General features: G+C 33.6%; 2 protein-coding genes across 4 annotated transcripts; one reads left to right on the forward strand and one right to left on the reverse strand.

Annotated features, from left to right (window-relative positions):
* Nucleotides 1-341: 341 nt before the first annotated feature.
* On the reverse strand, nucleotides 342-3821 carry LOC144562885 (galactinol--sucrose galactosyltransferase-like). Its single transcript, XM_078312219.1, has 4 exons — nucleotides 2500-3821; nucleotides 1638-1815; nucleotides 1169-1527; nucleotides 342-1070 (listed from the first exon to the last, which is right to left on the reverse strand). The coding sequence occupies exons 1-4, from the start codon at nucleotides 3733-3735 to the stop codon at nucleotides 495-497; spliced, it is 2349 nt and encodes a 782-aa protein (XP_078168345.1). The 5' UTR covers nucleotides 3736-3821; the 3' UTR covers nucleotides 342-494.
* An 8401-nt stretch (nucleotides 3822-12222) lies between these two features.
* On the forward strand, nucleotides 12223-17102 carry LOC144563499 (uncharacterized). 3 transcript variants are annotated; one of them, XM_078312987.1, is made up of 6 exons: nucleotides 12223-12396; nucleotides 13749-14398; nucleotides 14504-14713; nucleotides 15012-15037; nucleotides 15552-16739; nucleotides 17046-17102. In XM_078312987.1, exons 2-5 carry the CDS (start codon nucleotides 13777-13779, stop codon nucleotides 16047-16049), a joined length of 1356 nt encoding a protein of 451 aa, XP_078169113.1. In that variant the 5' UTR covers nucleotides 12223-12396; nucleotides 13749-13776; the 3' UTR covers nucleotides 16050-16739; nucleotides 17046-17102. The 3 variants fall into 3 exon arrangements, with proteins under 3 accessions (XP_078169113.1, XP_078169111.1, XP_078169112.1); XM_078312985.1 differs by having other exon boundaries at nucleotides 13749-14713; XM_078312986.1 differs by lacking the exon at nucleotides 12223-12396 and having other exon boundaries at nucleotides 13000-14713.
* The last annotated feature ends 3396 nt before the right edge of the window (nucleotides 17103-20498 follow it).

Below are 20498 nucleotides of genomic sequence, written 5' to 3' on the forward strand. Positions count from 1 at the left end.
TATGGAGATACCAGCATCGCCACAGAGGATCCTTGTAACTAGAGAGAGCACTTTCTTTGTGGAATGAATTCGCATCCTCTGTGGGGTCAACTTATCATTAATTTACTATTTTATTTATATTGGTTTCTAAACTTTATTATCTTTAATTAAGCTTTAATTATGATGTTTATTTATTTTTATTTTTTTGCTTCAAACTTTATTATGATGTTTATCAAAAATGAAGAAAGATGTAATTGACAGGTGTACACTTATGATTGGTTACTCATTTTTGCCCAAATATAATATAACAAACAGCTTGTAAATTGCTCATTTTTGCTCAAATAAAAGAGCAATACATTCAAACAGACAAAATATATCCCATTTGACCTGAAAAATTCAATCAAATTGCACTGGAATTTGCTTTTCAAATTTTCAACAAAGTTAGCCACACTATTATTTTTTACTATGTTATACTTGCAACACTAGAAATATTATCAAAAGCAAATAAATTTTTTCTAATACAAATACTCCACACCACATAGCTTTGAAGAAGAGCCTGACCATGGCACTTGAACAGAAACCACATTCTCTTCATAAACAAACTTCACCTCTTCTCTGTTCACCCGACATGCCGATGGTTGAACTGACGAGTAGGCCCGCATCTCACCGGCTCCCTTCACGCCCACTTTCACAACCAAAAGCTCACCATTTTCTTCAAACTCGAAAGATTGAACCGCACCACCCGAGTTAAGCATGTTCACGAGTCCTATAGGGGCGAAACTAACCCGGTTGCCTGAACCCAGGTTATGTACCGGCGACATCACTATGAGCTCATAGTTGATCGGGTCCAATGTGATCTCAATTTCTTCGTCGGGCTTTAAAAGGGTCACCTTCTTGGACTTGTTCGAGTAGGCAGCAAAGTAATCGACTCCTTTGATTGATATCGGGTTCTTTGCTTTGCTCCATTCTATGTCTGACGGGCGGGCCCTGCCGGTGATTGGACGAGCAAATTCCCTTGCCGGCTTGTTGGTCCTGGCCTCGCGAGACCATCCTCCACCTTGGCAATTGAATGCACCAAGAACACCAGCATACTGCCAATCAAATCATCAAAATCAAAATAAATAAACATCATTTATGTCAAATTATGTATGATTGGCACAAAATTTATTATACAAATGTATATATATACCTTATTGAGATTCCAAATCTTGAGCATGGTCTTGCCATCTTTCAACGGATCCTCGAACAGCAAATCTCTTGTTGGAAGCGCATAGTTCTCGCATCGCAAAATTGTTCCATCAGGCAATGCAAAGGTTTTCAGCAACTCGAAGTTGTGCTGTCCGATCTTATCACTGATATAGATGGGTCCACCCGAGATCGCTCGGGAGGCTGCGTGGAATTCCGCGCTAGGATGGCTCGACTGGAACATGTCCCAGTCAGGGTGGATAAATTGGCCCATCCACAGACTGTTGTAGGCACAGTACACCATGTGGCATCCCTGGAGCCAAAACGGGTCACCTTCCGTGTCGGCCACCCAAAAATCATCAGCTGTACAATCATTCATTAAATTAATTAAGCACAAATTAAGCCAACCAACTATATAATTCAGGTGTAAAAAAGTGTGATGTTTATAGAATTGAAGAGAAATATGAAATTACCAACACGACCAAGGCAAACTGATTCAGTGCCAAGGAGAAAGAAATCATTGCACTGTTGCATGCTAGCAATAACACCATTTCCATTGAAGTGCTTGTTCACAGATTCTGTTAATCCTTTGTAGTATGCTTTTGCTAGTTCTACTCTACCCCCATAGTCTTCACATAGCATTTCCAATATCTGAAAAAAAATTAGAATTAAAATTGCCAAGGTCAAATAAATAAATGACATAACAAAGCTAAAAAAAATGTCAACCTCATAGTTACAAGTGGAGGGATCCACAATTATTTAAAAGGGATAATTTCATATATACCCATTAAAAACTGTGAATTTACGTATTTTATTATATATTTATAATTTAAAAATCTAATAACTCACATATTTACTCAATATAACTTTAAATGGTAAATATGTAATAACATAAATTTGAATAGTAAATACGTAATTTCACAGTTTTTGAGTGGTATATATATGAAATTCTTCCTATTTAAAAAAATGGGTAACTAAGAAAATAATAAGTTGTTTATTATAGCAATATCAAGTGGATGAGTATAATTTATTGAAAATAAATATTAAGTGGGGACCACTCAAAATCCAACCCAAATATAAATGTAGGGGGGCCATTAATAACTATCACATGATATTAGTTGTCTGCTTTTAAATGAAAAGTATTGCTCTGTAATATTTAGTAAAGCAGCAGTCAATAAAGACAAAATCTGCACCACAAAAATCAACAATCAATTCTACCAATTAAAAATCAAATAATTGTTTTCAAATTCCACACACATCTAGACCTTTTCAAGGATCCACAAATATCATATATGTCAAATTTAATTAACCAGAGAAGCAGGTAAGTGGACTTACATGAATTACATCCACCTTGACACCATCAATTCCAGATGCCTTCAAGTGAGAATGCATACCCTCATAGAGCTCCTGAACCCGGCTCGGCTCGACCAACCCAATACCGGCGTTGAGAATCTGGTCCACCGCCTGGTCCTCCATTGTCATCTTCGCCCCAGGCGAAAGCCGGGGCTGCACCACTTTGGCCGGTGGTAAACCCTGCACGTTCGGTCTCACGCCACCCCAGTAGCCGCACAGCGCGTGCCACACGTACACATAATCCAGGCCCGGGAAAGTTTTTTTCAAGTCACTGACAAACGCGCCCATGCCCGTTGATTTGTCACCGCCGTCTCTCTTGCTCTTGTAATCCCGAAACTTGTAGTTCTCTTGATATCTGATCAACCTGCACGGCATTTGTTCACCGGCAACAGTTCGGTTAATGGCATCTTGATCGGTATTGATCGGGTCATTATCATTGCAAATAGAATTCCAGCCATCATCTATCAAGACGAGACCCGGTGGGCACCCCCCGTCAGAGAGGGTTTTGACACCCTCCCAGATGCCTTCCGGGTTCACGGTAAGATAAAATGCATTCCAGGTACACCAGCCAAACTTGTCGACAATCCCAGGAGGGGTTTTTTCATCGAGGGTTTTGAAGGTACCAAGATGAGATTGAACGACCCGTATCGTGTCTTTGAAGAGAAGATACGGGTCGTTACCGGCATGTAGGTACACAACCGAGTTGAAGGAGGAGCCCTCGACTTGTGTCGACCCGCTCTCTATGCACAAGTCAACAAAGTCGAGCCGCTCCACCGGCCCGGGCTGTAGAGAGGCTCTGAAAGGTCCTTCTACTATAGGGAGCATGACAACATACGGACGACCCGCATCGGACCGTTCGAAGAGGATCACTTGGGTCTCGCTTTCCATGTCACGTCCCTTGTTACCGACACACTGTGTGGTCCACCAGATTTTGAACCGGAAAAGGCTCATGAAACGGATACCTTCAAGCCGGCCGAGCGGTGCTACGTGACGGCTCTTCGCATCCGGCATGCAAAACCCCATAAAGGCACCCGTCGCACGTTCATCGGACTTGAGGAGAGCTGAGGCCGGGGTTAGTGTTACGTTGCACGGGACATCATGGAGGAGCGAGTGGCCGGACACCGTTAAATCTCCACCCTTGATTGCGAAATCGGACGGTGCAAAGCCGGTTTCGGGTTTGTCAGTAGCCCCATTGGCACAGCAGCAGTGTCCAGTCATGGGTTTGTTCACTGAGAAGCGCCAAGCAGAGGTTATGTGTGTATAAATATATTTTTTGAATGTATGAAATTGCAAATAAAATTTTGGTTTGTGTATTAGAGATGGAGGGTGTTCTCTATTTATAAGCAAGCCTTGATCTGGCCCCAGTATAAATTATGGAAATAAATCAAATTGATTTGTTTATAGTAAATGACAAATCTTTCTGAAAAGAATAAGATGCCATAAAGATATTTAACGCTCCACAATTTGTATTTATATTTTATTAAGTAGATATTTTATTTAAATAGTTAAAAGTAATGATTAGTGGATGCTGATATTTTTAGTAAGAATATACAAAAAAAATAAAAATAAAACATTTTTTTATAATGTTAACGTGAAATTTTTAAATTACAAAATTGACAACAAAATTGCATCAAATATTTTAATCATTCTTTAATATCTTTTGAATTTATTTGTAGATTATTTCTTAATTAGTCGTCCTCAATTATCTAAGAATGGATATATTAACACGCTAGAGCAATAAATTTTGTAATAATATGAAGCATAAATCAATGCTTAATACCATGAGATCTTTCCTCTGATATATTTAGTTTCAAAAGGATACCAAATATTTATCTTGAAATTAAGTATAGAACTGTTTATATTTTTTTTAATGTTATAAACAAACAGTGAATCAGATTTGGCAATTTATCATAACAAATATTTCAAACAAACAATATTTTCAAAGTAAACAACAGACTCAGAATTTTGATCAGATGTTACTAATTTTATATATATTTTAATATGGTATACATAAAAATTTCGGTTGATAGGCCTTCATAATTTTTCCAGGTGTTACTAAATTTGCGTACTTTATCATTTTCCGAAAAATGTTCCACAATTATTTTTGTATTTTTTTTTTTTGGAATATATGGTCCTGACGTGGCACTTCAGATCTCCATAACCACAACGTGGCAATCGTTTAGAGGACTTGCTTAGGATTGGTGTCCGGTCCCACTATAAAGCTAACCTTTTTTTCAACTAAGTCTAAGTTTCTAACTAAGCCTCCATTTAAAATGAAATGGAGATGTCCGTTGATTATGAAATGCCAAGCAATATGGGGATAGACGGAGAGAGAGTCAAGCAGTTTATTTTTTGTTTGAAAAATATAATATATTTTAGTCTGATATCAAAAATTAAGAGTAATTTCTTTTTAATATTATCGGAATCGTTATATAAGAAAAATGGATATAGAAAAAAAATATATTATATTTTAGTCAGAATTACAATGAAGCATTGAAATTAATTCAATAATATAGCGGTTGAAAGTAACCTTTTAAATTTGAAGTTACATTCTTTAAAAAATTAAGAGTGGTATTTTTTTAACATTGTCATCATTTGAAATCAGAACTATAAGAAAATAAAACATAGAAAAATATTATAATCTAATCGAATTACAGTTAAAATCTAAATTAATTAAACAATATAGCCGTTTGAAGTATCTTTTGAAATTTGACAAAATAAAAAAGTACAACATAGACATAGAAAAAATATATATTATAAAAAGAATTATGATAAAATATCTAAATTAATTCAACAATACAGTGGTTGATAGCAGTGTTGTAAAAACGTCCGTTTAAGCCGATTAGTCGTTGGCGGCAACCAAACTGTCAAAGTATTCTCGATTAATCGGCTGACTATTTTCGATTATAATCGATTATTCCCGATTAATTACTTAGCGGTACCATGTTCGTCTAACGAGAGCATACCGTTATTTACAACACTGATTGGTAGTATCTTTGAAAAATAAAAGGAAGTACAAAATGGATGTGACACTAGTTGTCGGTGCAAAATGAAACAGAGATGATTAGGGGTGAAAACGGAGCGGATACGGAGCGGATAATGCTAATACCATATCCGCATCCGTCGGATAATGAGCGGATACGAATACGGATACGGATAGTAAACGGATATCAAAATTCAAAACCAAATCCGCCTTAAACGGATACGGAACGGATAGTCCACGGATACGGATTCGAATACGGATATAAAACGAATAATGATCGGATAATTAAGATATATGAACTTCTAAAATACAAATATTAATTAAAACATTAAATATAAATATTAATGAACTTATAAGAAATGAAAGATAATCTATTCATATAATATATATATATCAAATAAGTGTATGGTAACAAAAGATGTTGTGGTGTAGTGGTTTGAAGCTTAGTCTTAAGGCATTGAGATGGGAGGACATGGGTTCAAATCCCACATAGCAAATATTTATTCCTCTTTTATATGGGTTTGGCCAAACTATCCGAATCCGGATATCCGCTCCGTATCCGAATCCGTATCCGTATCCGGATCTTTTATGGATTTCCGAAAATTATCCGAATCCGTATCCGGGAATTATCCGAATCCGGATTATCCGGATTCGGATTATATCCGGATTATCCGGATTCGGATTATATCCGGATACGGAGCGGATATCCGCCGGATAATCCGGCTCCGTTTTCACCCCTGGAGATGATGGGTTTTAATTGTGTATTTTTTTAAAGAAAAAATCATGGTGGGTTTCTAGTACATTTGAGGACCTGAGATATTTTCCTTTTTGAAACAAGGACCAGAAGGTGTGAGAAAAAGAAAAGTGGTTGAAGACAATTTGACGCTAATCCAGGCGTTTCTAGATTATTCTAATAAGGTGTGCTCATGTCCAAATTTTGGTATGAACCAGGTCGAGCATTGAATGCTTGGATTCTGACCTTATTTTTGAAGGAAAATAATTTCAGTGAGGGGAATTTTTGCAATTTTTTTTATTGCTAACAGAGTAAAAGTAAGAAGATACATTGAAGATATTGAAATTGTAATGAAAATGTCTAGTTATCACATCAATAAGTTGTATTTAAATGTTATAAATACAATATGTATGAAACAACTTTCTATTATAAATGCTCCATTATTTTATGTACTAATCGTACTCCAATATCTTTATCTTTAATTTTAAAATCAAAATTGAAGATTTGAATGCTCAACATGATATACACATTAAAATATGTTTGGAAACCAAATTTTATATTTTTTTGAAATTTTTTTACTAATTTTTATGATAGGTACAAAATTATTATTTTTAGATGGTCCACAATTTTCTTAAAAACAGTGACTTTGTACCTATTTTAAAAAATAGTAAAAAGTTTTTAAATAATATAAAATTTGACCTCTAGCACATTTTAACGTGGATATCATATTGAGCGGTTCAGATCTTTTGTTTAAACTTTGAAATTAAAATATAAAGATGTTCATGTACGATTGGAACATAAAACAATAGAGCATTTGAGCTCTCCTGTTCTATTATATGTTTTTACATCATATCAACATTACTTACTATGTTAGTTGAAATATATACTTTTTTACTATTAATATGAGCTCTTCTGATGTTAACATTAAATGCTATGTCTAAGATTACAAATTTCTTAACGTTGAACTAAATAAGCTTGTTCATACTTATCTCACTTGATATCTTTTATATTTTGAGTCAGGAGTCATGTGCCAGACATAATATTGTGAGATTATATGAACGAATATTTATATTGTATGTGTGTGCAATATTTTTAAATATTATGTACGAAGATGAATATATACTTGATAACTATTTATTTTGACAATTTTGAAATTATTTAAAAATAATAATTTGAAAAACAAAATCATGTCTATATGATATACAAATTATGTCTATAAAATTAGTGAGATTTTATGTATGTTTCATTCTACAACAAATTATTTTGAAGTTTCAAAAATTTGTATTAACAATTCTTGATACATCATCAAATGATACTCAAATTGTATTAAAATTGTCTTTTAGAATATCTATATATACTATAATACACTTACAATATCTTAATCTTCTTTTACCTTATTTAAATTAATTCGAAAAATTATTGAGAAAATCGTCAAGTGATTCCTCGTCACTAACTCTTTCAAGGAGCAAAAAAAATTGATATTTTAACTTCTCAATATAACTAATCACTTCCAACTAAATTGATTATTTGGATCAAGGTTCTAAATAGCGATTATCGTGTTATACCTTTTAAGGTTAAAAAAAACTACACTGCAGCTATTGCGCAGTTATAGTTAGCTATTTAGAATACTGGTAAAAAAAAACGGCTAATAACATTATAACTTTTAAGGTCCGAAAAAGCTATAACTAGAATTGTAACGAGATCGGATAGTGGTATAAAACCATATTCGTATCCGCTTTTATTTTTCGGATACAGATACGGATCATATATTAGACGGATATATACGTACGGATACGGATCAGATATCAGATATCCGTAGATATATACATAAATATTTTCATAATATATATTTAACTATATAGTATATATCTACTATTCAGATACGGATAATTAAAAATCAATACCATATACGTATCCTTATCTTCACGGATATTCGGATACCAAATATCCGCATCAAATTTTCGGATACAGATCCGAATATCATCAGATATTATTTGATCCGTTTGCACCCCTAACTGTAACACAAGTATAACTAATTATTTAGAACTCTGATTTGATTTGGATAGAAATTCAAAGACCACTTCACTTTTTTGAAAGTAGAAAAAACTGATTTGTTGGAAATAAACGTTTAGAAATTAATTTGATTATCTAAACAAGTTTATAGATCAATTTGGTAGGCTTGCATATCAAATTGCAAAATCTGATGTGGCAACGACGTGGCACTTTTTTCGGTTGAAAGCTTTCATTTCGCCTTCGATGTCGACAGCCAATCAAATCAGCAATATCAAATTACTCACGAAATTAAATGCAATTGCATGAATGTAGAACCTTTGAAATTTAAGAACAAAATTAATTGCAATTACTTCCGACAGATATTTGCAATTGTAAATCAATTGCACCAATGAAGATGATTTGATTTGATCTATCGCTCGGTTCACGTACCGACTGTCATAGACATGGTCCAGCCATCAATTTGAGGATGCTTATAAAAGCACGTGCTGATGTGCCCCTCTCTCAAGGGAACGAATAAAGAGCCCAAAATGGGCCCAGCCCATTTAATATATCCGTTGGTGATCAATGGGCCTCTTTGTCTTGCAATGTAAAGGCAGCACTAGCGGTGGATCATTTATAGCTTCTTGGAGAATGTTCATGGAATGCAACAATTTTAAAATAAATATATGCACAGTTGGGGTTAGAATCACAGAGATCCTGTAATTCTATGAAATCACAGCATATTTATTTCCAAAAAAGTGAGACTATTGTACTTTAGAAAGCGCATATCAATATGTACTATAAATTTATATTTTAATTTTTGAAATTTATTTAATCGATCCGAATCATTCAACAATAACTTTATATAAAAATATATTTAAAAAAAAAAAAAATCAAATTTTACTAGTTTTTTATAGTATTTTTTTTTCTATTTTTAAAATTAAGTAGAAAATTATCTAATATGTAAATTCTGAACCATTTAAAAATAGTGATTTTCTATCTATTTAAAAAACCAGTAAATTCTTTTTTAAAAAAGGTAAAATTCAGTCTGCAAGTAAATTTTGATATAAAAATTGTGTTAAATGATTTAAAAATTAATTGTTTGAATTTTAAAAATAAAAATATGAATTTATAGTAGAAGCCGATATGACGATATGCACAATGTATGTAAATTGCCATAGTCTCACTCTTTGATAATATATTAAATTTTACAAAGCAATTATGTCAGTATTGTAATGAATCTTGAGTAATAGCTTTATATGAATAGGTGATAACGAGCTAGCTCGTCACGAGTTTGATCCAGCTCAAATTTGTCACGAGTGAGTTGACGTTAGAGGTCAGAGTTGAAATCTCAGTTTGAAATTGTCACGAGCTAACTAGCTAACTCGTTGAGTTTAGTTGGACCTTATTTTAAGAAAAAAAAAGTTATACAAATTTTTTTGGACAGAACTGGATTTAGCTAGACAGTATAAAATATACACAAATTCATACAAATGTACAAGTTGATGCCCAGCCGAGCTAGTTCGCGAACTGACGAACGACTAGGCCCCAGTTTGAACTCGTTAATTATAGAACGAGCTAGTGGCGAGCGAGCTAGGATTCAGCTTGCTCCAATAACAGACAAGCTATTTAATAGAGGCAGTTAGATAATAGAGGTTGAACCACAATTGAACCACAAATCATAAGTTTTTTTCCTAGCTATATAACATGTCAAAATTGAACCATGAGCCAGAAGCTTTTTGAATTGCCAACCATATAACATGACCAATTCCAGTCTAGAAATTTCTCAATCGGTTTCGTGAGATACGACTTTTGCTTTCTTGGATTAGAATTAAAGGAGCGTGAGAATTTAGAAGCACATACATTCATTTTCTCGTTGGCTTGGAGTCACCCATTGAGATTCCAATTTTGTGTCGCACAGCAATCATCCGTAAAAAAAGTTTACATCATTCGATTGCATTTAATTAATCACATGTAAAATATGTATATATATTGAGCATCTCTAGTGACTTGCAAATGCAATTGTAAAGTCTTTATTGACAATTTGATTTTTATTTTTAAAAATATTGAACTTTTTCAAAATTTGAAAGCTTAAAAAGCACTTTCATCTCAGAAAATTAACGGTTACTATTATTTAAAAGATAAAATTTTGCAATTACTACTCTTTTATGAATGCATTTATTTTACAATTAGTGGCTACTTTCAATTTGACATCTGTCTTTCAATTGCTAATTAATCGTATTGATGGAGATGCTTTAATTAGTGGGAGTGCAAGTCCGATTTGAAATATATCAATCCGACCTATTTGATTTGAGAAAATAGAAACTTAAAATTTTATTAATCAAGTATAAATTGAATTTTAATTGATCCAAAATAACATTTCAATACAGATTTTGTAAACATAGTTTAAATTTCACCCCAACGTTTTACATTATTGCAGTTAAATTTTTTGTTTATATATAACTTAATAATAATGTGGTATCGTGTGAATTTATTTTATAAGTAAAAGTTCTCTTTGAGGAGGATTCTAATATCTCATGTCTTTTATATCTCATTATATCTCATATTATATATTTTTGTTTTCAAAGTTCAAATTATCGATTCAAACTGCTCAACATGATATCCATACTAAAATATTATTTGGGATGAAATTTTATAATTTTTGAAATTCTTTTACTATTATTAAGATAGGTACAAAATCACTGTTTTTGTACCGTTCAAAAAACAATAATTTTGTATCAATCTTAAAAAAATAGTATTTTTAAAAAAAATATATAAAATTTCATCCCAAAGCATATATTAGTATGGATATCATGTTGCGTGGTTCGGATCATCGATCTAAACTTTGAAAACGAAAATATATAATATGAAGTATAATAAAGTATGAAAGACATGAAATATTGGAACTTTCCTCTTATGTTATATAGTTATTTGTGTTTCTTTAGTTATACCTTACAGTTACTTATGTTTTGAATTTGTAACAACTTATTGTAAAATGAAATAAAAAAATAATATATATAATTGAAAAGAATAAAATGAAAATTGAAAAATCATCAGGGTTCAGGGGACCCGCCCGAATTCTACTAGAAGCTACGCGGGAAATCGACCGTTAGATTTCCCCAGACTCCAAGCACGCATCTTGATGCTTGGCAAGCCGTCTATTTTTCTATGCTTTATGTGCGGCTCTGGAGAGGACACGACTGCTTTTCCTAGACCGGTTACTATAAAAAAAAGTCAGACAGTCACGCTCACGCATATGCAGAATTTCTTTTTGAAGTTTGTAGGTAGACTTGGTTTATTGAACCACTACCCACCAACCCCTCACATTACTACATTAGTCATTATGATAAACCAGTGGGACCCACAAGTTAGTGACGTGTTTTACCAGCTGCATATAGATCTGATCCAACGAGATTATTTCGGGACAGCTGCTGCAAGGTCATGTATTAAATGTTATTATAGATCTTTTATCTCCACTTCTTTATAGAAATCTGTGTAACGGTATAATTCCATGTAACATGTAATACAAGTAATACGGAAAATCACACGGACTTTGACACAAATAGGATATAATACAGAAAACCGGGTCGGTCGCACTCAAAGTTCTAGGAATTCGCATCCTCTGAGATATCTCATATTTTGCGCAACTTTTTGGAAAATCCCAACCGTTCAAAGACATTATACACGAATCTCAAAGCTCGAACAATACTGGGCCCCTGCGCTATCCCCGAATAGGCACCGACACGTAGGTAACGCAAAATATGAGATATCTCAGGGGATGGGTGCTCAAAGTTCTAGTGGGGGCCACTTTTCATTTGGATAAAAGATATTTTGCTTGCCATTTATTATTATTTTAAATGTACTTTTGGCTTCTTTTGCCAGATCACCGCTTGAGATATTTTCAAAAATAATTTAATAAGCGCCAGTTGATTACGTGGCTGAAAAGAGAAAACGTAGGCATTCGCTTTTTTGGCTCCTCTCCGAACCAATCTAATCTCATACTTGTCGAAAAAAAAAAACAGAGAGAATTTATTCTCATCTTTTTATTTATTGTGGGGGAGAGAGAGCTCCAAACCAAACGCAATAAAGTAGAGGGAGAAGAGGGGAGAAATTGAGCTCTACCTACTGTCCTGGATCTCGAGCTACAGAGCAAAGAGCAAAGAGCAAAGAGGTTGAAATTTTTGTCGGTTATTTGTTTTGTGATAAGAAATTTCATTATTTTCCATAGTTGGTTGATATGCTTGTGAGCTGCTTGAAGCTTTATTTACTTCATAGTAGTTTCAGTTTTTGTTCCATTGAAACAGCTAATTTCAGATTGGGAATTGGATAGTTTCCACAATTGGAAACCGGTGAAAACTCTGATTTTTACATATATAGTTTTAGGGGTGGAGCCAGACTTTGGAACTATGGGAGTCAAACATATATGGGAATATCAAAATAAATTCTTGAATTATGATTGGTAATTAGAATTATAAGTTAAAGAATCAGAAATTACAAGTCAGAGTATTGAAAAGTATAAGTCAAAACATTATTTTTTTATCGAATACCCAATTAATTAATGGGTTTAAATCTGATTTGATATCTTTTTGCCTTCCCCCGACAAAAATCCTGGATCCACCCCTGCACGTATGTTTAGATTAATTTTAATTTGGGGCTTCTTCAATATTTCATTTTGCGACTTCTGATTCGAGTTTGTCAGTAATGAGGTGAATTATATTGAAACTAAAATTCTTCTGATGTTATGTGATTTGAATTTGGGGCTATTGCTTTCACAAACACCTCACATGATTTTTCTTTTATTTAGTGCTTTGTGATTGCATTATTAAACAGCATGCAATTTACGTTGTACAATCTCAGAATGCTTATGCTGAACTAAAAGTAAATGTGGTACCTGTCGGTACTATCTTAATTGTTGCAAATTCAGACATAAGACCCCAAAATAAACAAAAGCAAAGAATTTGGTATATGTTAACCTAGTATCAATATCAGTGATACTGGTAAATACTGGTATTAGATTGTGACCTTGTGTATACTTGAGCACTTGCTGTTTGTTTCATTTTTCATGTGCTTAGCTTGTGGAAAAAAAAATGGCATATTTATCACTGCTATTCATAACTTGGTTACTTGAAAGGAAGAACTTTTAATTGTTTTAGACTTTCATTTGTTGAATACAATGATTTGCTGCTATAAAGCAAATTACCCAAAATGATTGAATACAAACTGTGTAATGTTTGAGAGAAATGTTTTCTTCCAACTTGTTTGATAAAAACCACCACAATGAACCTTCTTTGGAGACTGTTTTGGACTACTGTTTGAGAGAAATGTTTCTTCCAACTTTTTTCTTACGTGGTATGCATCATTTATGGACTACTGCTTTGTATTTGTATTTTTTTTTCCATAAATATTTTTAGTGTAATTACTTAAAGGTGTACATTTTAGTATTTTACCAATCTGAGCAACTTCCTTTTAATCAAACAATTCTGTCATTGTTTTGGTTTGTAACTGGTATGTTTTATGGAACAGGCTCAGCTGTAACTTGTCTGACCATACTATGTTTGAACACGCTGAAATCAGATTCAAAGCGAGAGAAGACCTAAATATTCTCTTGGAAAAGAGAGAAGTTGGAGAATCAAGCTCGTATCACAGCCCTATGTGGATGGGTCGCTGGACCAGTCGCACACTAAATAATAAAGGTGCAATCTCGCGCTCTGAAAACACCAAAACCAGAGTAGCTGAACAGTTGGTCATAGGCGTCAACCGCCGTACCACCACTAGCTCCAATCTGTTGAGTACCAGTAGAAATGAGAATTTTGACTTCTGCTTCAATTCACTCACCCAAAAAAGTGTGGTCTCATCAAACATGGCAGCATGTGAAGTTCTAGAAGGTTCAGACCACTTTCCAATTTACGGCATCAAAAAGAAAATCGAGAGCATAATAAACCCGAAGGGTAAAGCTCGATTTAAGGATAAAATTTCTGGCTTAAATTTGACTTTTCATTCGTCAGAAGAGTTTCATTTCGAGACCCAGTTTCCAAACCCTAAAAACCACCAACTGACAGCTCTAGGGTCGTGCTCATGTAATGAAGAGGGTAATTTTTCAACTAGCTCTCAAATTAATTGCCCCAGGCATATAAATGAAACACAGAGCAGGGATTCAGCTGATAGATTGAGAGGTTCTAGTAAGAGAAAAGCTGTATCTTTGTTTGAAATGGTGACTTTTCCAAAGCAGTCACATGACAATGAAACACAGAGCAGGGATTCAGCTGATAGATTGAGAGGTTCTAGTAAGAGAAAAGCTGTATCTTTGTTTGAAATGGTGACTTTTCCAAAGCAGTCATATGACATGGCCCGTAGTAGGAGAAAATCAAATAGTTGCCAGGATTTTGAGTGGCATGGGATGATTGATAATTATAGAAAAGTTGAGGGGCAAGTTGAGCAAAGTGATGCATCACCAGTGAACAGTATGAAGGCTCTTGGATCTGTTGGAGGTAAAATTATATATATAACAATGATATTAGCCTTGAATTTATTATTTAAATGGTAGTCCTGTTGAACAAAGACTCCTGTTGGATTTCATTTCTAGCTTACCCAAACTTGTTTGGGACTAAAGGCTTGGTGGTTGCTGTTGTAGCCCCGTTGAACAAAAAGTTGAGTTTAATTTGAACAAAATGTTTGTCTGAAGAGTATCCATTACACCAAACTCGAAATTTGTCTGACTATTTTTGAACTAGAGAGAAAAAACAAAAAACAGATATTCTGACAGCTTTTCCTCCATGTAATTTTCAGATCTAGCTTCTTCAAGGGCACAAAAGGTATGAAATCAACAAAACCATATCTTGTCATAAGAAAAATAAAAGGTTACAAACATGGTCTTTGGAAAACATTGAAATATAAAATGCTACAATACTGCCAATTCTATTGCTGAAGCTTTTAAAGCAAATGTTTGGATTGCCTAGTATTAGATAAAGTGATCCTGATTCGAATTTCACTAGGCACTTATCATAAAATGTTTAGCCCCCATTAATAATTCTCATGTGATGTTTCTGTGAGCGAATCAGCAAACTAAGAAAATAGAGATGTTTTATTGAAACAATTTACTGGTACCTGCTTTCTGTCTCGATATCGATTCTAGTAAGAGGTGCCTTTTTCTAAACAATGAAGTGTCAGTTCTTTTGGTATTTTTGCACCGTTGACAATAGTTGGACCTTTCAAAATAATCAGATGATTTCTCCAAGTCAAGATTGAAGACATAAAAAAATAGTTCAAAACCAGACTGGTGCATCTTGTTTAGTAAATTATGATAATCTTTACGTATCTATTTGATAGGTAATTACTTGCAATAATTCGACAAGACCCAACTCTACGGCAACTGCATCTCCTGAAAAATCACCTCCTACAAGAGACAATCATATTGGATCTCTCAACACTGACCCAGACCTGGGTCCCTCCCGGACTGTAACCATGGATGCTGGTGAAAGTCTCCCTGAATCAAGCACAAAACAAAAAGCAACAGTAGACCAAGAAGCACTTGACAACCGATGGCTGAAGCGCCTCAAACATAACATTTCCAATAATGCCCCCATGCTAAACCCCAACAGGTTAAAAATTGAAAGCAGTAATCCAAGTTGGGTTCCAGAGCAGCAAGTGAAGTCTTGGTTACAGAGATGGTGCGTAAAAAAATCAGTGTCAGAGGGGGGCTTTGAAGGGAGGCGGTTTCCTAGTATCGCAGCCATGGCCATGATGGGAAAAGCCATGAATAAGTTCAGGCCTGGCGAATTCGAGAAACGGGGCCCATCAGTAGTTTGGAATAACAATGAATTCTGATCTTCAATTTGGAAATGCTTTTATTTTTTCCATTTTTACCTTAAGAGGGTGCAGTAAGATGTCACATTAGTGGGCTGTTTGATGCTCCTCATTTTCCTAAGTTATTTGCGACGTATTGAAGCTAAATTGGCTGATTTGGGGATAGTTGTTAGTTGGACAAGGGAGAAGAAGCACGAAGGAGTCACGGGCAAGAGGGTCAGAGCGCTCGGTCAGGCTCAATTGAATGAAGAAGTGACTGCAACTGGGTCCCACTGTTTGAATAGCAGTCAAGATCTGTTAAAAGAAATTATCGCTGACAAGAGGGCCCCTTGAGATCAGACTGAAGCGATCGTTTTGCTTAACTGAGCCATCTCAGCATCTTCAGCGAACGTGGCAGCAGACGTGGCAAATGGAGATTCAATAGCAGTCATTTCTTTATCGTTTATAGCAAATTTAGTTTTGTTTGAATCGTCTATATAAGACGGATGTAATGATGGATTCAGATAAGAATAAAAAGTATCCAATTTTACATAAAGTTCTAACCTTGTTCTTTGCCACTTACTTCCTCCGTATTCTCAATTTCCACCAAAATTCTTTCTGTTCTTCATTCGAATCGATTGAATTCGGTTCTAATCAGCTTCAGGAGATAATCTTGTAGCATTATTTATGAATTCTGGTCACTGGTGGAAGAGCCCTTTCCCACTTTTATAGGTATGTTCCTTTGTTCTCCCCCTTTTTATGGTTATTTTGGAGTCTTGTCTGGTATTTGACAATTTTGGGTCTTGTCTGGTACATAGGTAAATAGTTGTTTTCATTACTTTTGTTTCATTAGCTAGATTGTTTGGGCTAATTGCACAAGATAATTCGGTGCTATATTGGTTGACAGTAAAAAGTAAATTTATTTGGATATAATTTATTATATCTAATTGATGCGCAGTCTGACTAGAGTCAGATGTGCAGTACAAGAGTACATTACTTATGGCTTGCCTGAGCTCTCTCTCTCTTTTGTAATTTCAGGGCTTAACTGAGGCTTTATTATATAATATACTGTAAAATTAGGTTAATTTGGCCAAATTTGCTAAGATGCAAAACAGCTTGTTCTACTGTGTTTGGAGTTGAAGTTGAATATTGGTTTTTCCTATTACTTCATCAGAATTCTTCTTGTTGCCGCCGTCTTGCAAAGCAAGAGTTACATCACTTGTGTTCTTCTCCATTTCAAACTTTCATAGAATATGTACTTATTGTTCACGGTTTACATGTATGTGAGTTTTGTTTATTTGAACGATTATGACACTTTCTTCATTGTCACTGTCAGATTATTCATTGTGTACTTTAGAGCATAGTAGGAATAATCGGCCGATACCGATCCGGATTGGCCGATACGGATCGATATTGGCCGACCCCGATCTGATCCTGAGCCGATCCTCACGTAGCAAATCATAAAGAAAAAAAAAACCGATCTTAAGCCGATTCTGATCCGATATCCCGATCCCGTATCGGTATCGGCTAGGATCGATCCCGATTCCGATACCGATAATTCCTACTATGCTTTAGAGGCTACTTTCTCCCTTTTCCTTCATATCATGTCCCTTTATTTTGTGAGTTTTGTTTATTTGAACGATTATGGCCTTTTGTTTACTCGCATTCTTGTTAGGTCTTTTTGAACTTATTATCTACTCACTTTCCACTTAATTTTTCTATAGTTATAATACACAAAAGCCAGGGGCAGACCCAGCTATCTATGTTTGATTTGTCATTCGGGTTTAATTTAATGTTAATTCTTAAATTATGATTGGTAATTATAATTATAAGTTAAAGCATCATAAATTATAAATTAGAATATTGGAAAATATAAGTCAAAGTATTTTTTTTTTTATCGAGTATCCAATTAGTTAATGGATTTAAATATGATTAGCTATTTAAATCTGATTCGAATTTTTTTTTACCTCCCTTGACGAAAATCTTGGATCGACACTTGACAAAAGTGAGATTATTTACTATGCATAGCACACTTTGGTCCATACCATGGGTGCCATCTTCATTTTCAAAGTACACAAATAAACAGTCGATTTAAACTGTGCAACATGATCTCTGTTTGAAAATGTGCTTGTAAGACAAATTTTACATTTTTTAAAATTCTTTTACTATTTTTTAATTAGGTAGGGAAGCACTACTTTGGGATGGTCCAAAATCTTTAGATCAAGTGATTTTGTATCTATTTAAGGACAGGTTGGCGTGTTACCTATAGCATAGTGACATGCCGTGCTACTTTTAAGAATCTATTAGATAGACTTCGAACGACAAATTCAAACTCTTGAATTTAATCTACTTCATGAGTGATGCATTTATATATAAAATTTATTATTTTGCATAGAGGGGTTGATTGGTTGACTTTATACCAAATAAATTCAAACATTTATAATATTTAATTTGTATGTAAATGCATTACTCATAAAGTAGATCGATTTTAACGGTTTGAATTTTCCGTTTAAATATATCTAATAAAATTTTAAAAGAATAGCATGACATATCACATGTAGCATACTGGTCTCATTCTTAATGAAATAGTAAAGAAATTTTAAATTATAAAATTTGGCCGAAATGTTCTTATGTCAAACGCATGAAACAATTATTGATGATGCATAGTGAATTGGTCCAAAATTCTAAAATAATTATATAATATAATCTGAAATTTTTATTGATGAAAATTAACAAAAATAAAATAAAAAATAGGGAAGGTATTGTAGAAATTTTAAAAAATAGGAAGGCAGCCACCTCATATATGACGGAGTTGGGACCTGAACGCCATAGAAGTTGAAGTCCAGTCTCATATATAGTTCCTATAAACTCCACAATCCTACACAATTTAAATATTCACAAGATCTCTTTAATTTTCGTGTCAATTCAAAACAATTGATCTTGATGTTAGTGTTATGATCTAGAAATCAATTATTTATAGTTGTATTCTATGTTTTGTTCATGAAATTAAATAATTATTTGTTCCTTGAGTGTTTAATTATATTATGAATTGTTAAAGTTGAGGACCTGAACTGTGGAACTCTATAATAATTAAGTAACAAATACTCTAAATATCTCTAGCTAATCTTGATAATTAGAAAGGAATACTATTTACCAATATAAGATTAGTATCTGGGTTAAATGGTGACTATGTTATGTGGATCATGTGGTAACGAGTTACTAATTTAATCACATAAATACCTGATGGAGATCAGGGGATTGGACATGACATAAAAATGAAACATAATATGAAATGTGTTAGTGTCATTAATGTTTTATTTGTGTCTTAAATTCTTTGATATGAGATGATTATTTTTTCTATATATCATGTATTAATTTGTAGGTGTTATCCAACGATGACGGTAATTGGCATCTATATAGATAATATCTCAATATATATTACTTGTGCGGAGGAAAATATATTTATTAAGAATACTAGTGTTTCTCATATTTTATATATGAGTGATGATATCTGTGGGCCCCTTGATGGAGTAATAAAGTATGCTTGCAATTATGATTAAGAAGTTGATAATTATTTACTAACTATTTGGAATCAAGAAAATAATAAATGTGCAAGGATAACACTCTCCTACCTTGAATTTATTCATGATATCATGTAACAAGTGAATTGACACAAGCATACTGTAAACTGTAGTAGACATATCATTTGTGTCATTTGGGTAATCATAATGTATATTGCTAGATACCACTTATGATTTATGGAATTAAAAGTAGTTTTAATTCTATTGCCAACATGATATAGATCTTAGTTGATCACACAAAAAAAAGAATTTAATTGGAGAAAATTATTTTAGTATCATTAGATGATTATAAAATAAATGTCATGGAGATAACAACCTTAAATCTATATATAAATTTATGTGCATGTAAGACATGACATATTAATTTATATCTTAGCATAACATGAGAAAATTAAATTGATTGACCCAATTATAATTCATTAGATATCTTATTTGTGGACAATTGATAAATAAATGGAATAAATTAAATAGACCTATGTTGGAACCATTTGACATATGGGCTAATTCCCATAAATTTGTCTATAGGCCCATTGGGCCTAAAATGCAACTCATAAAGTTAACCCTAACTTTAGAGTATAAAAGCACCCGATCTAAGACATTTGGGAACGCTGCTATCTCTCTTTTCCATATTCTCATGTGTTGAGAAATTTTTTTATCAATCTCATCTAATAATTAGCTTGAAGAAAAAGTAAAACTATTGATTTAAGAGTTTGAATTTAAGTAGTACCTTTAGTAAGGGAAACTTGGATTCTCTTCTCAAATCCTTGGTGAATACTAGTGGAAACTTTCTTATTTAGAGGCAACAATCCTACATCTCAAGTCCCTACTTGATTTAGAGATCAAGATTTGAGGTATAAAGTTTAAACAAATTAAATTGCTAAATAAGGTTCATTGTTAGTCAAATAAGTAG

The sequence above is a fragment of the Carex rostrata genome, chromosome 12 (assembly GCF_964058835.1).
Source record: "Carex rostrata chromosome 12, lpCarRost1.2, whole genome shotgun sequence".
Taxonomy (NCBI): Eukaryota; Viridiplantae; Streptophyta; class Magnoliopsida; order Poales; family Cyperaceae; genus Carex; species Carex rostrata.